This window comes from Chaetura pelagica, unplaced genomic scaffold, assembly GCF_000747805.2.
Source record: "Chaetura pelagica isolate M959 unplaced genomic scaffold, ChaPel_1.0 scaffold116, whole genome shotgun sequence".
NCBI lineage: Eukaryota > Metazoa > Chordata > Aves > Apodiformes > Apodidae > Chaetura > Chaetura pelagica.
The window spans coordinates 60,333-79,378 of record NW_009953655.1 but is presented as its reverse complement, the minus strand read 5'-3'; the positions used below and the strand labels follow the sequence as shown (position 1 = coordinate 79,378).

Sequence of the window (19,046 nt, the reverse complement as noted above, 5' to 3'; positions counted from 1 at the left end):
TGTGAGGGGGGGGCCCGGGGAGGTGGGGTGTGGGTGTTGGGGAAAAATGGGGGTATTTAAAAGGCACGTAGACGTGGTGCTGAGGGAAACGGTTTAGTGGTGGACTTGCCAGCGCTGGGTTAACGGTTGGACGTGATGATCTCAGGGTCTTTTCCAACCCAAATCCTTCTGTGATTTGGACAAGGTGCTTATACTGCCTGGGCACGTTCTCCAGGCGGGGAGGTGGGGTGTGGGTGTTGGGGAAAAATGGGGGTATTTAAAAGGCACGTAGACGTGGTGCTGAGGGAAACGGTTTAGTGGTGGACTTGCCAGCGCTGGGTTAACGGTTGGACGTGATGATCTCAGGGTCTTTTCCAACCCAAATCCTTCTGTGATTTGGACAAGGTGCTTATACTGCCTGGGCACGTTCTCCAGGTTGCTGGTGGTGTGAGCTGGGACCATCAACAGTTATTAGGATGTCACCAAAGCACAGCGAGTACTTATAAAGTCTAGTCATGTAAAGGGTGACTCAAACCAGACTTGACATCTTTCCCTTCCAGCCCAGGGAAGACCAGCAGGACACTCAAAGAGAAGTGGCTGCTATCACAAAAGACATTTTCTGCCTTGTCTTCAGCTGCCAAGGCTCTTCTGGAGGTGTCTCACCAGCAAGGCCTGGATCATCTCCACTGTCCACCACCCTCTCTGCAGCAAAGGGTGGGCAGCTTGGCCAAAATTAAAAGACAGCTTGGAGCCACCCTGCTGGGTGAGCTCTGGCAAGTTACTCCATCTCCTTGCACCCCTCGATGCACAAGCTGGGGCACAGAGGACTAGAAATAATCACTGGTGCACAGAAAGAGAGCAAAATCTTAAGAAGAAAAAGGTGCTTTTAGCTTAATCTAATACCTTACAATTATACTTGCCCTCATTATTTAATTCCCAGAGAAAGACATCTTAATAACAGTTACAAAAATGTACAGTTCACTTTTGTCCTTTTTTTCCTTCCAAAACCTAATGCAGAATGAAGACACATCTTTGGAAAGGAAAGCTCTCATTTTGGCTTGGGTACCAGCAGAGGGAAAGCCAGTGTAACAAAACAGTAACTGCTGAAAACAATGAGACTGGCAGCAACACTCAGAGATGATCTAAGTCCACCCTCTCTTAATAGCAGAACAAAACACCAATCACCCTCATTAAACCTATTGACATAAGTAACCTCAGACCAATCGTTTGACAGTCCCTGGCCACCAACTTCTGGGCACGCAGAGAACAAACTCCTCTTGAGGAAGGCAAGACACTTCACACACACTAGCCTAACCCAGGCCAGGGAGGCAAAACAAGCCAACAGTGAAACTTGTTACAGGCACAGTCTTTGCTTGGTTCTCTGAATTTTAAGCTGCCAACTCTTTGGGTAAGGTCTGTCTGAGATCTTAGACTCTAAAAACAAGGATAATATCCTACTTAGATGCCTCTGCTGCTACTGACTCAAGCATTTCATAAAACAAATACATCCAACTGCTTTCCCTTTCCTGCTGGGACTACCAATACACCCCACCAGCTGCTGTAGATTTTGAAACAGATGCATCGCCAGGAACCGGATCACAACAATTTATATAACCCAGGCTAAGGGACACAAGGGGACAGGACCTTCAGTCACAGCTACCTCCTGGTCATAATTACCTGCTCATATGGATGTGCTCTCTGTGGCTCTCCTGCTAATTAAACAGCAGTTTGTGTCATTCATCAAATGAATTGGACTAGTAAAGAAACCGAGGTCATTAAAGCAAGACTTCAGCTGAAACAGGTGTGCGTAATTGTTTGCAAATAGGGCTGTGCCTGTGCACAGAAGCTGCTTGGGCCCAGGCTTTGAGGTCAGCTTCCAGCAGCAGAGCTAGCTCTAGAGGCACATGGTGCCCCAGGGACACTTCCAACGTGCTGCTCACAGTGCTTGGCAACACACTGAGGTACCAACCAAAGGCTACAGTGGGCTGTGCTGCAGCACTTCACCCATGTGCCTCAGTCCATCAGCTACAGCCTTATTTATATATACACAAGTTTCCCTTGGTTTCCCCTTTTGAGGTGGCACGGCCTCAGTTGAGTGTAGGTTTCAAGACATTCCTGAAACAACATGGATTTCAACTCCAGCTGCTTACAGTCAGAACACAGTCTAAGTGTCACACTTGAAATCAGAAGCAGAAATGCCTTTGCCCTCATTATGCCTCTCCACTGCTCTGCTGCAGCTGTAATGACAGATAAAGGGCATGTACTCACAGGCCTCAACTGGAATAAAAATTACTTTCTGGACCACAGCAGAGCTGGTGATCCTATGCCCTTTCTACCCCTGTGCTTCAGCACTGCAAAAAGAAAACAAACGAGGAGAAAGTGCTCTCAAATAAAAATAGCTCCTCTAATGATTAGGAGAATATCCTCTTGGGAGGACACCTGGTCACTGGAGGCATGAAACTGCTCTTAAGAAAAACAAAACAGTGCCCAGGTACCCTGGACAGATAAAGCAATGCCAGACAGCTTGGTGAGTGCCAGACCCCCAACTCTCTGTAAAGGCTGAGAGAGAAGGATCCTAACTGCAAGAGGGACCTGTGTTTACTTTTCCTATTATCACCTTCATTTAATTATACTGCTTTCATAGCAGATGGGCAAGAACCAGGAAAGAAAGAAAACAATGAGACAATTGAAAATACCTTTCTAGTTTAGCCTTCAACTTCCATCATCCCTCTTTCTTTCTATTTTTCTTTCCAATCAACATTTCCTCTCTGGATTTTCAGCCAGATTATTTCTAACAGGAGTAACCAAATTCATGGTTTCATAGTATCACAGAATCATCAAGGTTGGAAAAGACTTCAAAATCATCAAGTCCAACTATCTGCCCTACAATCCCTAACCACTAAACCATCTCCCAAAACACATCCACCTGTTTTTTTAACACCTCCAGGGATAATGGCTCCACCACCTCCCTGGGAAACCTGTTCCAATGCCTCAACACTCCTGATAATAATATCCAATCTGAACCTCCCCTGGTGCAACTTGACCCCATTTCCTCCTGTCCTTTCACTGGTCACTAGGGACAAGAGGCAAACACCCACCTCACTACAACCTTATTCCAGGAAGTTGTAGACAGCAAGGAGATCTCCCCTCAGCCTTCTCCAGGCTGAAATATTGAAATATATTGAAAATTAAACAAAACAAGAGACTCAGATTTTTAGAAACCAGTTCAAAACACCAGCAGATGGAATCTGGCAATTTGTACCATTATAAGCCAGTTTTGTCACTGTATGACAGTATTCTGCTACTGCAAAGATGGTTTGAGAGGCTACCCTGCAGTCCTCCTAGCTGGCTGCAGAGGAGGGTGCTGAAGAGACAGCTGGTAGAACAGGGTCTCTGTCTAATAAAGCAGTTTGTCATCAGTTGGAAAACCACTGGTCAAGCAGAGAAGCACCTCAATGCAGAGACCTTCCAAAGGAAGTGGTGCCCGGTGGAACATCATCACCTTCCATGTGGCCAGTGACTAATGTTGGAGCAATGGATTTCTCATCACTAGGAGATTACTTATTAGTCGCAAAAGTTGTGTTATATTTTTATTGTCTTTACAGATAAATCAGACCAGCAAGACATCTGTAACCATACACACAAAATATTTATCAAAACAATTAACATTACAAACTCATTTTAAAATAATTTATTTCACCAATTTATTTTTAAATGGTACTTACAACATACATCATTCAACAGAGATGTGCTGAACAGACTCTAAAAGAAGAAACACTTAAATTAAGCAGTTGTCTCCGATCCGAATTTCAATTTCACTGACATCCTAACGTGTAAACGTTTGCTGGAACACACTTCTGTTGTAGGTTTGGTTTTTGTGCTTACAAAAAACAGCATCAAGTTTCCAGATGTTGAAAAGAAAAAGAGTTACTGAAGGATAAGTACATGTTCAGTTCAACAGACAAGGCAACCGAATGATTCTGTCCTTAACGTTAGCGTCATGTATATTTTAGTTCACTGCACTAACACTTAAACTAAAACGTCAAAACCACATAATCCTGCAGGTGACTAACATTTAAAAGGCAAGCAGTAATATCCTGGAAGCTTACAGAGGACATCAGCACACGGCTAAGACGGGGTATCAGTCGGCGAAGGCTGCGGATGTGTGTATGGCTGCTTTTTTTTGTAGGAAGCCCACCTGCAGACGGGGCAGCAGTGCTGCCCGCCGGCCAGCCACATCACGATGCAATTCTGGTGGAACACGTGGCCGCACGGCAAGCCCATCAGCAGACAACCGTTGGCAAAATTTTCTAGACACACAACGCATTCTGTACAGTGCAACATCTCGGAGGGCCAGGCTGACCAGTCTGGCTCTGTGTCACCTGCGGTGCCGTACGAGCTGTAGGATCTCACTTTCCGTCCACAGGGCTCGCGGGGACAATATCTGCTGGCACATGAGCAGGTCTCGGCTCTGCACTGGGGTTCTCCTTCCCTGCTCCTGTGACCTGTGGTCAGCTCATCGTCCTCTGAGACTTCTTTCTCGCTGCTGAAGACCTCTCTGTTTTCACTGTCAGAGTCGCTCTCGCTGTCTTGGAAGGTTTCCAGCATCTCCTCGTCAGAATGGACACCGAGGCATTTAAACCTCCACATAGGTAAGTTTTTTATGTAATCGGTTGGTATCAGAGGGTGAAGCCAGAGATCGGGGAAGGCCAAGCGCTCCAAGAACAAATCCGGGTCTTCATCCCAATCCGAGTCAAAAGGGAAGTGTTGAAAAGAAGCAATAGGATGAAACAAGTAGCTGGTGTACCAGTCCCACAGGCTGGACAGCCACTCCAGGTTATTAGCGTTTACTTCATCGGTGTTGTTATTGCGTCTTCTTTTCTTCTCAAAGTAATCAATGAGTAAACCATGACCAAGGTAGGTGCTGAGGAAGAGGGCTGGATGTGAAGAGTAGAACATCCAGTCGGCTCTTACCCAAGAAGCCAATGTAGTTGTGTTGGAGTACCTGAAGAGTTTCAAACTGTACTCGTAAAAGCTGTCTAAGTAGGGTAGTTGCAAAAAACCTAGCACAGGTAGCCAGGAAATAATTAATAATGAATTATACGTCCCTAAAGTGCTTATAAGAACCACAAAACGCTTTATAGTAGCACCTTGTGTAATAAACAGGTCCATCCAAGCCATGAGATTAACCAGAACTAAGCTTAAAACAAATAAATCATTGACTTCTGGTTGTAATGAACGCAAAAAGGAATCCATGGCACGTAGCGATATAAATTCACCGGTGTTATTTCCATACCTGTAAATCCCCTCAGGAGTCCTAAGTATGTACGACGGTGTCTTGTAGACACCGATTTCTGCCATGTAACTTTTATTGTCCCAGTTCTCCACGTTCACAAAAATAAACTCCACTCTCCCAGTAAACTTGACGCTCAGCGCGGAGAAGAACGCGGGAGGCTGGTCGAGGTTGGCAAACAGGTAGATTTTCACACGGTACTGGTCACTTCTGTTCCATTCTTCTTTTAAGTGTTCAGAGTTGTAGATGGTTTTGATCCGAGAAGCAGCGTGGGCCGTGATCCATTTGAAAATGTGCTCCACCTCGATTCTGCGCCCGCTGTATTCCTTAAGCATCACTTTTCCCTTGGAGGTGCTGGTTTGTGGAACCGACATGATGAGGGTGGATTTCAGCCAACCCCGCCTCCTGCAGTATCTACAAAGAAAATGGCAGGTTAGATGACAGAGTTTCATACTCCTGTAGCTACAAGTCCTTAAATTTATGTTATCAGCCCTAAAATGAGAGATGCTGAGCACCCAGGAATCTTGACATGTAACAGTAGGAAATATGGGCACCCGATATTCTCTGGCAAAGTGTACTTATTCTTGCAATGCATTTATTACCTATCTTAGAGAAATGTTGTAGAAATATATATTCATAAATCAGGAAGTGGAATAGTGTTAATTTTCATGCTTCATTATAGTAATAAACAAGGCCATACAGTCACTCATGCTTTGTAACTGGACTTGAAAAATACACAAGCTGACTTTTCAGTCTTCACTATAAAATTTTAGTAATAAAAGCTGTTCTCCCTTGGCCTTCCAAGAAGATAATACCTATAGTGTAAATCAGCATCCCACAGCTTTCCCAAGACTGCAGGTTAACTTTCCCAGTGCTTTCTTCTGTACCTGTTTTGCCAAGTAGCAGTGGGCTAAAGTTAGTGAAACATTGGTCTGTTCACAGTTACTTTAGTAAAGCTGACAAGTGCCCACTTCCTCCTGGGGCCATTTTGAAAGGATGCAGACAGGCTGAGAGGCCTGGTGAGAGGTCTCATCACAAAACCAGTGCAGGAGGAAGCAGACACATGCTGCTGAATGACTGGGGCTAAAAGGACACCCCTGCTGCCTGGCAGGGAGAGTGCTGAGATGGGATGAACTCCAAATCCATACCTAAAAAAAGAGGCTCTTCAAGACTGAACCCTGAATCATGGTCCAGACCCCAGTAAATGTGGGACTAGTCTGGTGACTCAGAAGATGCCTTCCCTTATGCATCCTTTGTATCAGCATCACTATGCCACCCACTTTATCTCATCCTCCTTTTAGGAAATGTCTGTCATGTTTCACCAATCAAAACATGACACAGCCAGGAGGCACATGAGCTGCCCCTGATGGGGCACCAAGACAGGAGCCATCAGCCTCATTCACTGGCCATCTGACCTATGTCCTCTCCTGTCTTCATCTGTCAACTTCTATTTACACAATTACAGCTCCCCATCTCAGGAGTCTGAATTTAGCATTTTTTAGAAGGAGCCATAAGGGATTACCCAACTAAAGGCTTCCTCACTACTGTGGTGTGCAGCATTCTTCTCAACTTCAGCTGTAACCTGGTGAAAACTATTAACAAGATTTACTCAACAAAAGATTTCTTGTATTTTGAAAAAATGAATTAATTTCAGACATCATGTTTGATCATAACATTTAGACTAGTTGGGGGCTATGCAAAAAGAAACGCTGCCAGATTTTTAAGATGTTCAAATACCAGTGTTTTGATCATACAAGATTTATTTTGCATAAGCACTGCGAAGTCTAAGGATTTTCTCCTATGATTAACTTTGAGATTCTGTAAACATTTGGGACTCATGCTGTGTGAGACATTTGTATCCATTCATGCCACTGGAATTCTAGACAAAGTTTCCTATCACATGAAGCAAATGCTTCCAACAAAATGTTAAAAAAAAATTTCTTTTTACAGCAGCACAGAATTATTAATAGCTGCTTTGGCTCTGCTCTTCTTCCTTGTTCAAAATCATGTGCAAACAACAAGTCTTGCACAGCACACCCAGTGTTGTCAAAGGGTGTGTGCAAGTTTATATCTAAACATCTGCACATTTGTCAGGGAGGAGGAATTATCAGTAATCCCTAAAAGCAGGCAGTGTTTGCAAGGTTCATGCTAACCTGTGCTTCTCTCTTCCAAGTGGCAATACAACAATGTCACAGCTATTGCAGTTCTTTTATATAGGCTATATATATTCAGCTCTGTCCTAAGGAAGCACAGTTCTTCTCCCCAGATGCCTGGACTATAAGGCCAGGTTCTTCTGTTCATTCCCTTCCACTGCTCTATTATGCTCTACATAGTCTAGCTATGCATTTCCCACAAGATGCTTCAGGAAGCTGCAGGTCTGTGTTTATGATGCTGATAAATAACATAATGGAGATTTCTAAACAGATTTTAATACAGATAAAAACACAAATAAAGCCACCTCCTGTCACAGCTACTTTTACAACACAGCAAGCCCTGCTGCCAGGACACAGCTGAGCCCTAAGATGTTCTTGGGAATTAGATAATCCTTTAAAGAATATACCTGGGGTCACTGGAACAGTTAAAAGTGCCAGTACGTATTCCAAACCTTGACACTTTCTTCACCATTTTCTCCCAGTGGACTTTACCCACCAGTGGGCTTCTGTCGTTTGCTATGACCTATTGCCAAAAGGAAATAATAATTTAGTATCACAGCAAGTTTGCTTCCCAAAATAAAAAAAAAGAGCAAGTTTCAAAAAAGCAGAGATCTAGTCACAAAATATACAACAGGTATATACAAGTGGTAGTCACACTAAGTGTCTTTGGAGAGTGAAGCTCTAAGACAGAAATAGTTTCTGAAGAAAGAATAAAGTGCATCATCATTTTAAGTACCTGTTACAATACTAAAATGAGTGGTAGTTAACAAAACACCTTGGAAAAGTAATAAAATTATCACTAACCAGTTAATAGCAGAGAAGGGAAGACTAAAATGAGTTGGAACGCATGTACCTGGTACAGGATTATACTGCTAACAACCATTCTAAGTGCTGGAAACTATTGATTAAACTCCCAGATAATGCCTAAAAAATCCTGACTCCTTCCAGCTTTGCCAGTGACTCACTCTAACTTTACGTGACTGTTCCACCAACTCCAATGTCCCATCTGCCATTTTAGGATGATAATTCACTGTGATAATATCCCAAGGTCTAATTTGTTCTAGGCTAGTATATTAAAGTAGTATTCCAGGTTACCTACATGTAAGCTTCTGCAGACACAAATGACAAAGAATAAGCACTAATCCTCTGACTTATGTCAGGGAATGAAAAGAAAAAAAAACAACAAACATGACACAGAAAGAAAAACTGCCTGTAGCTGACAGGTAATTTTGAATGACATGACTGATCATGCATTGCTCCATGAGCTGTCACAGTTTCTATTTTAGAAATATCTCATATGCTTCTGCAGGCTTACTGACAACCCCTTAAAATATATTTTTAAATTCAGTTTTGAAACTTCAACTTGTTAGGTATTTATTTACTCGCCATTAAACTTACCCAGTCATTTTCCAACTTAATAACCTCAAATGTCAGTTTTCCTCTGGAAGTTCAGTTCTCACCATGGTTAACAGTTCCCTGTGTATAGGCCGAGACACAGCGGAAAGTGTGTCTGGCCTTTGAGATTAAAGAAAAAATTAACTGTGTTGTGGTAAGTAGTGTCCTCTCAGAAACTTAAAATGAGAGAATTCACCAAGCAGAATGTTCTACATAGGGAAACAATGTTGAACTGAAGTTACAGATGACACTTGCAGTTCCACTGAGCCCAGAATGTTTAAATAAAACCCAATGTAACATCTAGATAAGAATCCTTCAATTTATTCGCAAAGCACACACATCACATCAAAAAGCTTTTGATTAGCTAAACAAACTTCAAGCATAAGGACAACGAGCTGGGGAAATCTGCTGCATTATTGAGGCTTCTGTACATCATCCAATGTAACTATGAAGTAATTACTTTTCATATTTAAAATTTCTTCCTTTCATTTACTTCAACCAAAAGGGACCACATTCTTGAACACACCTTAACACCAGTACATTCTCAGAGCTACTGTGGCATGATAAATGCATACATTCAGCACAGTCAAGAATCACTGTATTTTATTAGTAAGCATAAAACATTGATAACTGGATTACTCTTTGAGAAAACTATTCAGAGACTGGCTGCTTTCAAAATTCTGTGGGCATGTTCTGAAGAAGTCTAGCATAGTTGTTGAGAATATGCTAATGTTACATGCAGGAGAAGCCATCCTGCTCAGTTGTTTCTTCTCTCTGATATTGCAACACTTCCAATGTCAAGAGGAGATCTGTTGCAAATATGGTCACTGGTATGTTTTGCTGTCATCTAGCTGTTTGTCCTGGTGGGTTTTTTAATACCAGTTTGATTCCTTTCTTATGAAAAAGTCTTTGCTCTTGGGAAAAGTTGTTTATGTTGTAGGACAATGACAGAACCAGCGGTTTGTATTTTTCAACAAGAGAGCCCTACTATGGTTTTGCACACTGAAGCTTGGTAAAATGTCTTATGCTCATACTTTCTTATGTCATTATGGCAAAAGAAAAGAACCAGCCCTCAAATAAACATGCCCATTGCAGCTGCTCCTTGCAGCCAACACCCCCTTAGAACATTGGGAGTTCACCAGTTTGGTTCATATTTTGGAAATACCTCTCTTGTGGGTGAGGGAGCCTGAGAAAATACTGCAGGGCTAAGCAATCACAATGCAATTCAGTTTAATTTAAAGACAACTTGCAAGCTCTTGTAAGATATTTTTATAAGTGTGAATTTTGATAAACTAAAAAATTTAGCTTAAAACCCTGTAACTGAGGAGACCAGGAATTGTAATGTGAAAAAGGCCTGGAAATGTTTCAAGTCCAGGGTGTTAAAGCTATCAGGATTTTTTTATTTCAAGCAAGGGGGAAAAAAAAGTTGTCATCAAGTTCTGCACTTCTTCCTTGGAAGCACTTCCAAAAGGATGTTATAAATAAGTTTGAAAGCCTACAAGGAATGAAAAAAGGTCAAAAGGAAGAGCTAGCAAAGAAAGACATGCAATAACTTTTTTTTAAATCGAAGGAAACTGAGCAATTCAAGTTAGACTGTACAAAGAATATTACAAGCTGCATAAAAAGGTTTATTCAGTCATATGAATAAGAACAGAATGGGAAAGCAGCAGGATCATAATACAATTAAGAAAGGATAGAAATGTAAGATAACTTTCTTATAAAAATTAAATTAGTGCTCTGACTCAGTTTTCAATGAAGAGGAGCTGGTTGGCCACAAGCAGGTCAGGAAGTTTATGGGAAGTGACTTTATCACCTGAAGATGGAAACAAAACTCAAATAATTTAATGCACTTAAATCATAGTAAGCAGATAATCTCCATCCTAGCACTGTAATACAATAAACACACAAAACTACACATGAACCTGAAAAGATTTCTTATAAAACCCCTGTCAAAGTGATCTACATTTTGACAGGAGAATAACAAGTTATTAACTATATTTAAAAGCACATGAAAAAAAAAAAATGATCCCACCAGTTTGATCTCAACAGTATGCAAAACTGTAGAACAGATTTTAAAGGTGCAGAGACTGTTGAATTCTCCTCCCCTTTCCAATATGGAATTACTAAAGATGTTTCATTCCTGATTAAGTTGAGAGATACAAATTCAGCTTTTCCTGGAGGAAAAGAGCCGAGTTTCAAGAGAAAAGGATTGCACCACCCTTCTGTACTTTGGTGGGATATCTAGTACTATGCCACACAGAAAATGTTCAGGGCAACTGGAGATATGTTTTTATAGTGAGTTAAAAAAATAAGTTGTAAAGTGAGAAATTGGCTGAGGCAAGAAAACATCAAAATGCCAGAAAAGTGCTAACAGATTCTTTAATAGATTTTACCTTAGAGCTCAGTTCAGCATATATGCCTATTAATGCCCTTCCTACAGAAACCTGAAGTCTCCCAGAGCCATCTATAGATGACATAAAATTGGGAAGCATGTCTATGTACAAAAGAAGTTTAAGACACCACACAGGAAGAGCTGCACAAATCTTGCCATGCAGAGTGTCAGAAATGAAATTGAATTCAGTAATGAACGGGACACTCGGGAAGCTCCTTAGTTAGAAACAGCCATAGGAGGAAACACTTGGGTCTATTAGTTGATCCAAAAGGAACTTTGAGCCATCAGTATTAACTGGCTGTGAAATAAACCAAGCCCAGGATACATTATCCCAAACAGAATAAACTGGTTGATTGACCTCATGTGCTGGGAGTACTGGGATAGATATCATGAGGCAGTGACACTAAAAGGCAACATCAATTTAAGTGCCATGTGAACAAACTGTGCATGAATATGCTCAGGACAGAAGTCAAATACATGTTTCCAAGAAGAGAAGAGTCACTATGAGTACTGCACTCAGACAACTTACAAATTAAGATATACAGCAGAATATTTTATAAACACACGTTCCACAGTCTAGCAGGGAGCTCAACTCACTCATCAACAGGGTCCCTTTCAGTCATATGCTCTATCTCATTTTAAAGGAATAAAGGCAGCAGAAGGTAACTTCCATGAGATCAGCTAGCACAGCTGGGAAACAAGCACCACACTTAGAAGGACAAAAACCCTTCAAGCTTTTCTTATCAGCTGTGTTCACAATCTGCAACATATCATGTGTCAGAGTGACAAATAAGACAACAAAGATAACCCAATTATCCATTAATCATCTTAATGGGCTAAGAGAATCCAGTAGGATCAAAGTAACCCTGCCATTTAACAATCTAGCATCACGGACTAGATCTGCTTCCTAATCTACACCTAACCTAGGCCACAACTGCAGGGTCTGAATCACTGTGTGAATTGCAGGGGAATTGGAGGGGAATTGGACTGGATGTTCTCTAGAGGTCCCTTCCAACTCTGACAATTCCGTGATTCCGTGACTAGCTTCTGTAATGGAAGATGATGCTGGAGAGAAGGCCAGACCCTCACTGGACATCTATCCACAAGCTTCCCCTAAAGTCTCAGACACAAGTTTGTTCGTACTTCACCTGAGAGTTTGGTAGGACCACACAACAACCCAAAAGGTCAGGAGTTTCTCAGCCAACAACACCAAAATACTGCAGGTTAGTTATGCCACCAAGAAGAGCAAAGGAAACATGGAAGACAGGGGTTTGGAAGTCTTCCTTCTTTCTACATGTTCCAATTGACTTTTCTTGTTTGGTTTCCACAAATACCTAAAAAGGTGGCTTCCAGGTACCACAGAAAACAAAGTTATAATAGAATTAATCTAGGGACATATAATACTGAAATAATAAAAATCCTGATGATTTCAACAGGCATTTCACAGGTAGCTTTTGCATTGGAAAAGCTCTCCTGACTTTGAATTAGACCTGTCCAAAAAGAGGCAAATCAAGAACATACTTAATAGAAGCATTTTGGCCTGTAAGTTAAAATAGTCATAGCTATGACATTAAGGAAGCAAACAGACTTTAAGAACAAATATCCTGGAGGCAGAAAGATACATGGAAAAATAGGACAATGTCAGCAAGACACTTTGCCTCTCTTGCTTAATCCAAAACAGAAGTGTCTGAAGTAGATGCCTATATACTGTAGTATCTACTTCATAACCGTCATTGATGAGGTTGCTCCTTAATTTCCCAGTTATCACTAACTATTTTTTATTTATATTTTTTTTATGAAATACACTTATTAAAATACCAGTAAAAGATGGGACAGCAATTGAAGTGGCTCAAGGAAACACTGCTGCTGTTAAGAGTTTAAGATGAAACAAATGTCCTGAACATTTGATGCATAAGAAGAATTACAGCACAATGGAGGAAAGACCTTACACATATCCTTATAGCAAATATTCTAAAAGAAGACTAAACAGTAATTTTTTAAAATGGGGAATAATGTTCTGTGCACAAGACCAGCTAGACTGTCCAGATCAGAAACAACACTCTTAAATAGTTGCCTCCACTCCAGCAACTTGCAGCAACCCGAACACTTTGCAGACCCCAGCATATGCAAGGATAACTTCCTACAGAACCCCAACACCCTTGAGAGATTGTTCTTTTTTATGTGGACATTTTAAAACCAGCCCTTAAACTAGTTATTAGTGCTTCTAACAGCCTCAGGAACCTAAAGTAACCTCAGCAGTATTAAAGGGAAAAACATCCTGATGAATTGTCTACTCTGCTCGTTCAACAGCACTTGTGCCTTGCTAGTCTGATTAAGAGTCATTCCATTTGTGTTTATTACATTGTGCCAGGGATGAGAACAACACTAAAAAAAGAACTCAAAGGAGAAAGTAACAATTGTGAGATCATCACAATACAGCAGAAGCTCTGAGTTAAGTAATGCACATGTGTTTTATACATACATAATTTTTTGTGATGGAAAAACAGTCACATTGGCAGCATTTTCAGCCTTTACAGGATAGGAGCATGTGCCATGAAAGGAAAACAAAACTGTATCCAAGTGGAAGTGCCAAGGAAAGCTCAGGCATTATCTAAGCTGGAATTTAGCCAGGATACCAGGTGGCAGGCACACCTGCTCATACCAAGGGCACAAAATTTTGAATACACATGAATAATCAAAACTTGGTTTTACAGCTTAACCACAGAGAATGCTCATCAGCTCTGGGCAATAGGGCACTGTGACATCAGGAACAACAAAACCTATTAAATAAGGGGCACCATTTCCTGCTGCACACACACACATACAGGTAGTTTCTCTGGGGAACAGTCATTCCACACCTAGCCTCAGTAAGTCAGTCTCTGCATTACTGACATATGACTCAGAAAAAAACTGATTTCTACCTTATTTAATGAACTGGTAATGTTGTATATAGGTGAGAATTGTCACTATGGTTTGGCACTTTATAGTTTGGGATATCCATACCCCTAGAGTTCAAGGAACTCCTCCACAGTGCCTGCAGAAGGTACATGAGCAAAGCCTGATACTACTGTCAAGAGTTCATGCACTCACTGGAAGTTTTTTTAGGGATCCATAAAGGTACAAAGGTTCAAGAATCCTGGTCTCCTATTTAGGCTTCTAATGTCCTTTTCATAGAACCCTTTGTAATCAACAACCATCTTGCAAACTATCCTCTCACAGATAAAACAGAAGTAAAAATATTTTGACAAGTCTCACTTAGAAATACAATTAATTACAAATGCACAGTGGGTTATTTATTAGAAGCATGGAAAAAAGCTTATTCCAGCTAACATGAGTAAGTTTCTGCATGACTGTCTGTACTTTTATTAATTCTGAGATATCTCACTCTCTGTTTATTAATCAGCATTGTGCTAAAGAAACTGAATTTCCACATAGTTGCTCTTTCCTAAGAATTCACAACTGCTTCAGAATCTATCCATATGGATAAAAAGTCTGGAGATGTTTTTGTTGTGCTTTTCTGAGAAAGAGACCGTGATAAATTAGATCAAAATAGGCAAAGACAGAAGACTACATCCATCACAGCATGTAAAAATTAACCACCTTAAAATTGCATGTTGTTTCTCAAGGGAGGTGGGGTGATCTGTGCACCAATCTGAACAGCTCAGTTAAGCTGTCAGTTAAGCCAGAGGTTGAGAAAAAATGAGCTTCTCTAATGAATTCACATGGATATGCTGGCAATATGAGAAGTATTACATTCTAGCTGATGGCATTCTGCACCCTTGACTGGATATGCAGACTCAAGAAGGATGCTGAAAGTTAAAATCAGATATCCTGTAGTAAATCATCCTGAAGGGCTACCAGAAAAGACAAGAACACTGAACTACGTGTATGTTAAGAGGATTGAGTGTTTCTGTTTAATTTCCTTGCAGTGAGAACAACTGATCACCTGGTAAAATTAAAATGACAAATACAAAAATCAGCCATCCCACAAAGAGAAAGAACAAATCACCACCAAAACCCTGTAGGCACATCCCTTGCTCTGTGACTATGCCCCTTGAACAAGAAGCTGAGATGCAGAATAGACTGAAAGATTTTTATGTCCCCTGCACCTCTACCAGAGATGATCAAAACGTTGGTTTCACTCTTTGTTCAAAGAGGATTTTTAACCTGTAGATCATTTACTGCGTGTTTTAGAAGAAAGTCATAACCACTATGATATGGTTGATGTGACAGGCTTCTCAGGACTCACAACAGAGCATGAGCAACAGCAGGCTGCAAAAACAACAACGTTACATGCTGCTCCCCTACCAACAGGAGAAGCAGCTCTAGCAACTACCACTCATCCCCCTTGCCAGGCAAAGCAGTGCACAGCAGCAGCTGGCAAGCAGGAAGAAAGGCATAAAAGGAAAGGTGATGAGATCATGAGCTAATAGGAGAGAACCACACTATGCTGTCTGTGACTCTATGGAAGCTCCATATAGGAGCAGAGGATGCCTATGAACAGTCACACAGGGAAACAAATCACCACTGAACCAGGATGGTTTGCATGTTGATTTCCAGAAAACAAGGAAACAAAACCACAAAACACCATTTCCTTGTGCATGGACTTTGACTTTCTTCAAGGAATTAATCTTGCTGGCTCCAAATGGTAAATTCACACCCAAATTTGTTTCAAGAAATAATAATAATAATAATAATAATTTTGATCCTTATGCTTTTATTGTCAGCAGACAAGAAACATCTACTAAAACCAGAATTTGAAAAGCATGCAGCAACCATTTGACTTTCTTCAAGGAATTAATCTTGCTGGCTCCAAATGGTAAATTCACACCCAAATTTGTTTCAAGAAATAATAATAATAATAATAATAATTTTCCTCCTTTTCCTTTTATTGTCAGCAGACAAGCAACAGCTTGTGCCACCCCAGAAATTTCATTTACATGCACTGGCAAATAAAAATCACCTTCAGAGTGCTCCTCCTCCCATACATCTCCACAAAGTCTTCAAAACCAACTCAACCAACAGCCACTGTGCTACCTGAGCCAGAACTGTTCCTCTCACACCACTGCTTTCCAGCAGCCCCCGTGGAACAGAGATTCAGGGTCAGCATCCTGAAAAGGATCTGGAGATCCTTTCTGCTTCCCAGCCAGTAGCAACAACAGAGGAGGGGAATGCTCCAACCTTGGCTGTGGTCACCAAACCCACCCACGAGGCATCCTCACTTTTCTACTGTCCCCTGCCAAAGCATCAAGCTGATTAATTAGCTGTAAAGTTTCCAGGGGAAGCCTAGCTGTAAAAGAGAATGGGCAAGGGAGGGTAATCAATAATTGGAACAGGGAAGTGATGATAAAAAACAGCTCTGCAGGGATGAAAGAGAAGAGAGCATGGGAAACATCTATGAAAGGACACGAAGGATCCAGCTCAGGAGTTATGGTGAGGAAGGGAGCAAATGAAAACTCCAAGTGATGAAAACTCAAAAAGGCAAGAATGAAAATAAATAAATAAATTTGACATGTCTAGTGGTTTTTATTGTGGAGAAACAGACAAACAGCATTCAGCGAGTAAATTATTCAGTAAATTCCACTAATCTTTTTTTCCACAGCTATTGTGACCAACTGAATAGCTGTGCAAATATTCCCAGAATGATGACAACATTAATCACACTAGAGATATCAAAACACAGCCGATCTGATCTGCTATTATGAAGCTAGCTGAAAATATACTATGATTAAAATTCTGCAAGCAACAGACAACAAAGAACTACCACACTGTACTCTTTGGAGCTGCACAAGGAGGAGGGAGGTATTTCACAGCATATTCATGCTTGTATTTGTCAGCTAGCTTGGAGATGTGTGAACTCCATCTCACCTCTCTCCCTCGGCTTGAAGAATCCCCTTCTGCATGATTTAAACCTGAAACTTTGATTCAATAAATGCCAAATAGATCTCTCCCAAAACACAAAGGCCATTTTTGGCTGTGAAGGTAATCTGTTCTCTCATTGTCTGTGAGCTCTGATGTGGTGACAGTGCAGGTCTAACAACAGGAAGTTATTAAATCTTGATAATCTATTTAAATAGGAAACACAAAGTGAGGAGACCAGACAAAGCAGGCAGGAGAGTGGTCAACCGAAGAATTAATTGTCTGGTGGATAATTTTGATTGCCCCGTGTTAGCAGGAAACTTAATGCTTTAGAAAAATATCAGTAGAGAAGTTGATGCTGCAATGCATTTTTACATTTTGGTCTAATTACTTATGTTCCCAAGAGTGATGATAAATTGTTTCAGACTCCTATTTGCAAACATCTCTCTTCCCTTTCCTAAGTGTCCTCTCTTATTCTCATGCAGCCCTGGGGAAGCACACTCTAGAAATTAGTGGACTCTCAAGGTATGGGGGGAAGATGAACTTTAAACTACTTCAGATACACTGTAGAAGCAGCCAGCCAGCCAGCCTGGGAAGCAGCACACAGAGATCTTGCCTTTATGAAGGGGCAATAGAGATTTTAAAAGTGCTCTAAGCCCTTTAGATAAACAAAAACTTAAATTGGTTGGGTCTGAGCATGTAATGCAGCCAAAAGGAAGAGCAACACCAGAGGCACGGTTTCCTAGGCCAGCTGGGAGCATTTACACCTAATACACCTACTTCACACATTACACAAGCTCTTACAATAGCAGGACCAAGTGCTTGCATAGCCCGTGTACCTAACTGTGTGCTGCTTTGCTTGTCTTCTGTTTCAGAAGCACCTGGTTTTCAAAAAGCAATCCAGAGTAAGTTTGGTGTTTGTTTGGGTTTTTTTTCCCTTAATGGCTGTATAGGAACTCTGTCACTTGCAGCCTTTCTCAGTTTTTTGAGCAGACTTATTCCTTATGATGTCCCTGATGTAGTTTATCTTTGTCACCAGCTCTCTGTTAAACGGTTTTACTACTAATTAACTATTCACATAAACTCTGCCTTTGAAACCATTTGGATACGATAAACGCATAAAAATAAATTACCAAATTTCTATACCTGTACCAGCCAGATCCCATCTTTTGTGTCTTCTACAAGCTCATAGAAGTGCATTTCACCACTGAAGTTTGTACTGGAAACTGATTCAGAGGCCTCTTCCTCCTTGAGAGCAGAATAAAGCTCTCCTTCCATCAGGTCTCCTGGAAGAGAGACAATTGTAGAAATTAAAATGGCACTCGAGAAACAACACTTCCTAAATTCTAGTAACAGTTTATGCAGTTGTTCTAGTAACAGTTTACTTGGTGGCTCAAAGAAACTTCTCAGTACAAAGGTAGCTAAAGTTTCCAATTATTTTAGTTCTATCTATAGTAACGTGACTATGATCAATCTGATTTCAGCTGTCAGACCACAGAAGACATTAGCACTGTGCTTCTGATGACACAGACAAACCACGCACCCAACCGTGTGCACAGCAGAAGAACTGAGCAGCTTCTAAGCCCCACTCTTTGAAAATAACAATATTCTGTTGCTGAGAGCAATTATAAGTAATGAATCTTTGCTTTCATATCCCAGCACGGTAATTCTGCAGCAACTTCTTAACACTGCTAATTCAGGCTTCCAGAATTTCAGTCAATAATTCTGTACAAAAAACACCCATGTTGATTGTCCCACTGCAAGTAAGAACCTAAACTAGAATAATTTAGCTGTTATTTTCTGCTTGCGAAATTGGAAAAAGTTCCCCTGAACTCCAGTCCTAGTGAAGTAAGGAGCTCTTAGTAACATCACCTGATAGTGTTTCCTTTGTTAACTCATTTCCTTTTCCTTCCCGTGCTTTTTTTCACAATCACTACAAACGCTGTTGATGGCAACTAGCATTCTAGTAACTCAT

General features: G+C 41.0%; 1 protein-coding gene across 1 annotated transcript in view; it reads right to left on the bottom strand.

Moving 5' to 3' along the window:
• Positions 1 to 18,349, bottom strand: part of LOC104391012 (charged multivesicular body protein 3) — a 33,839-nt gene extending 15,490 nt beyond the window's left edge. Inside the window, exon 1 of the mRNA XM_010000222.1 lies at positions 18,218 to 18,349. Within this exon, the coding sequence (XP_009998524.1) occupies positions 18,218 to 18,349 (132 nt within the window). The remainder of the gene's footprint in view (positions 1 to 18,217) is intronic.
• Between the last annotated feature and the right edge of the window lie 697 nt (positions 18,350 to 19,046).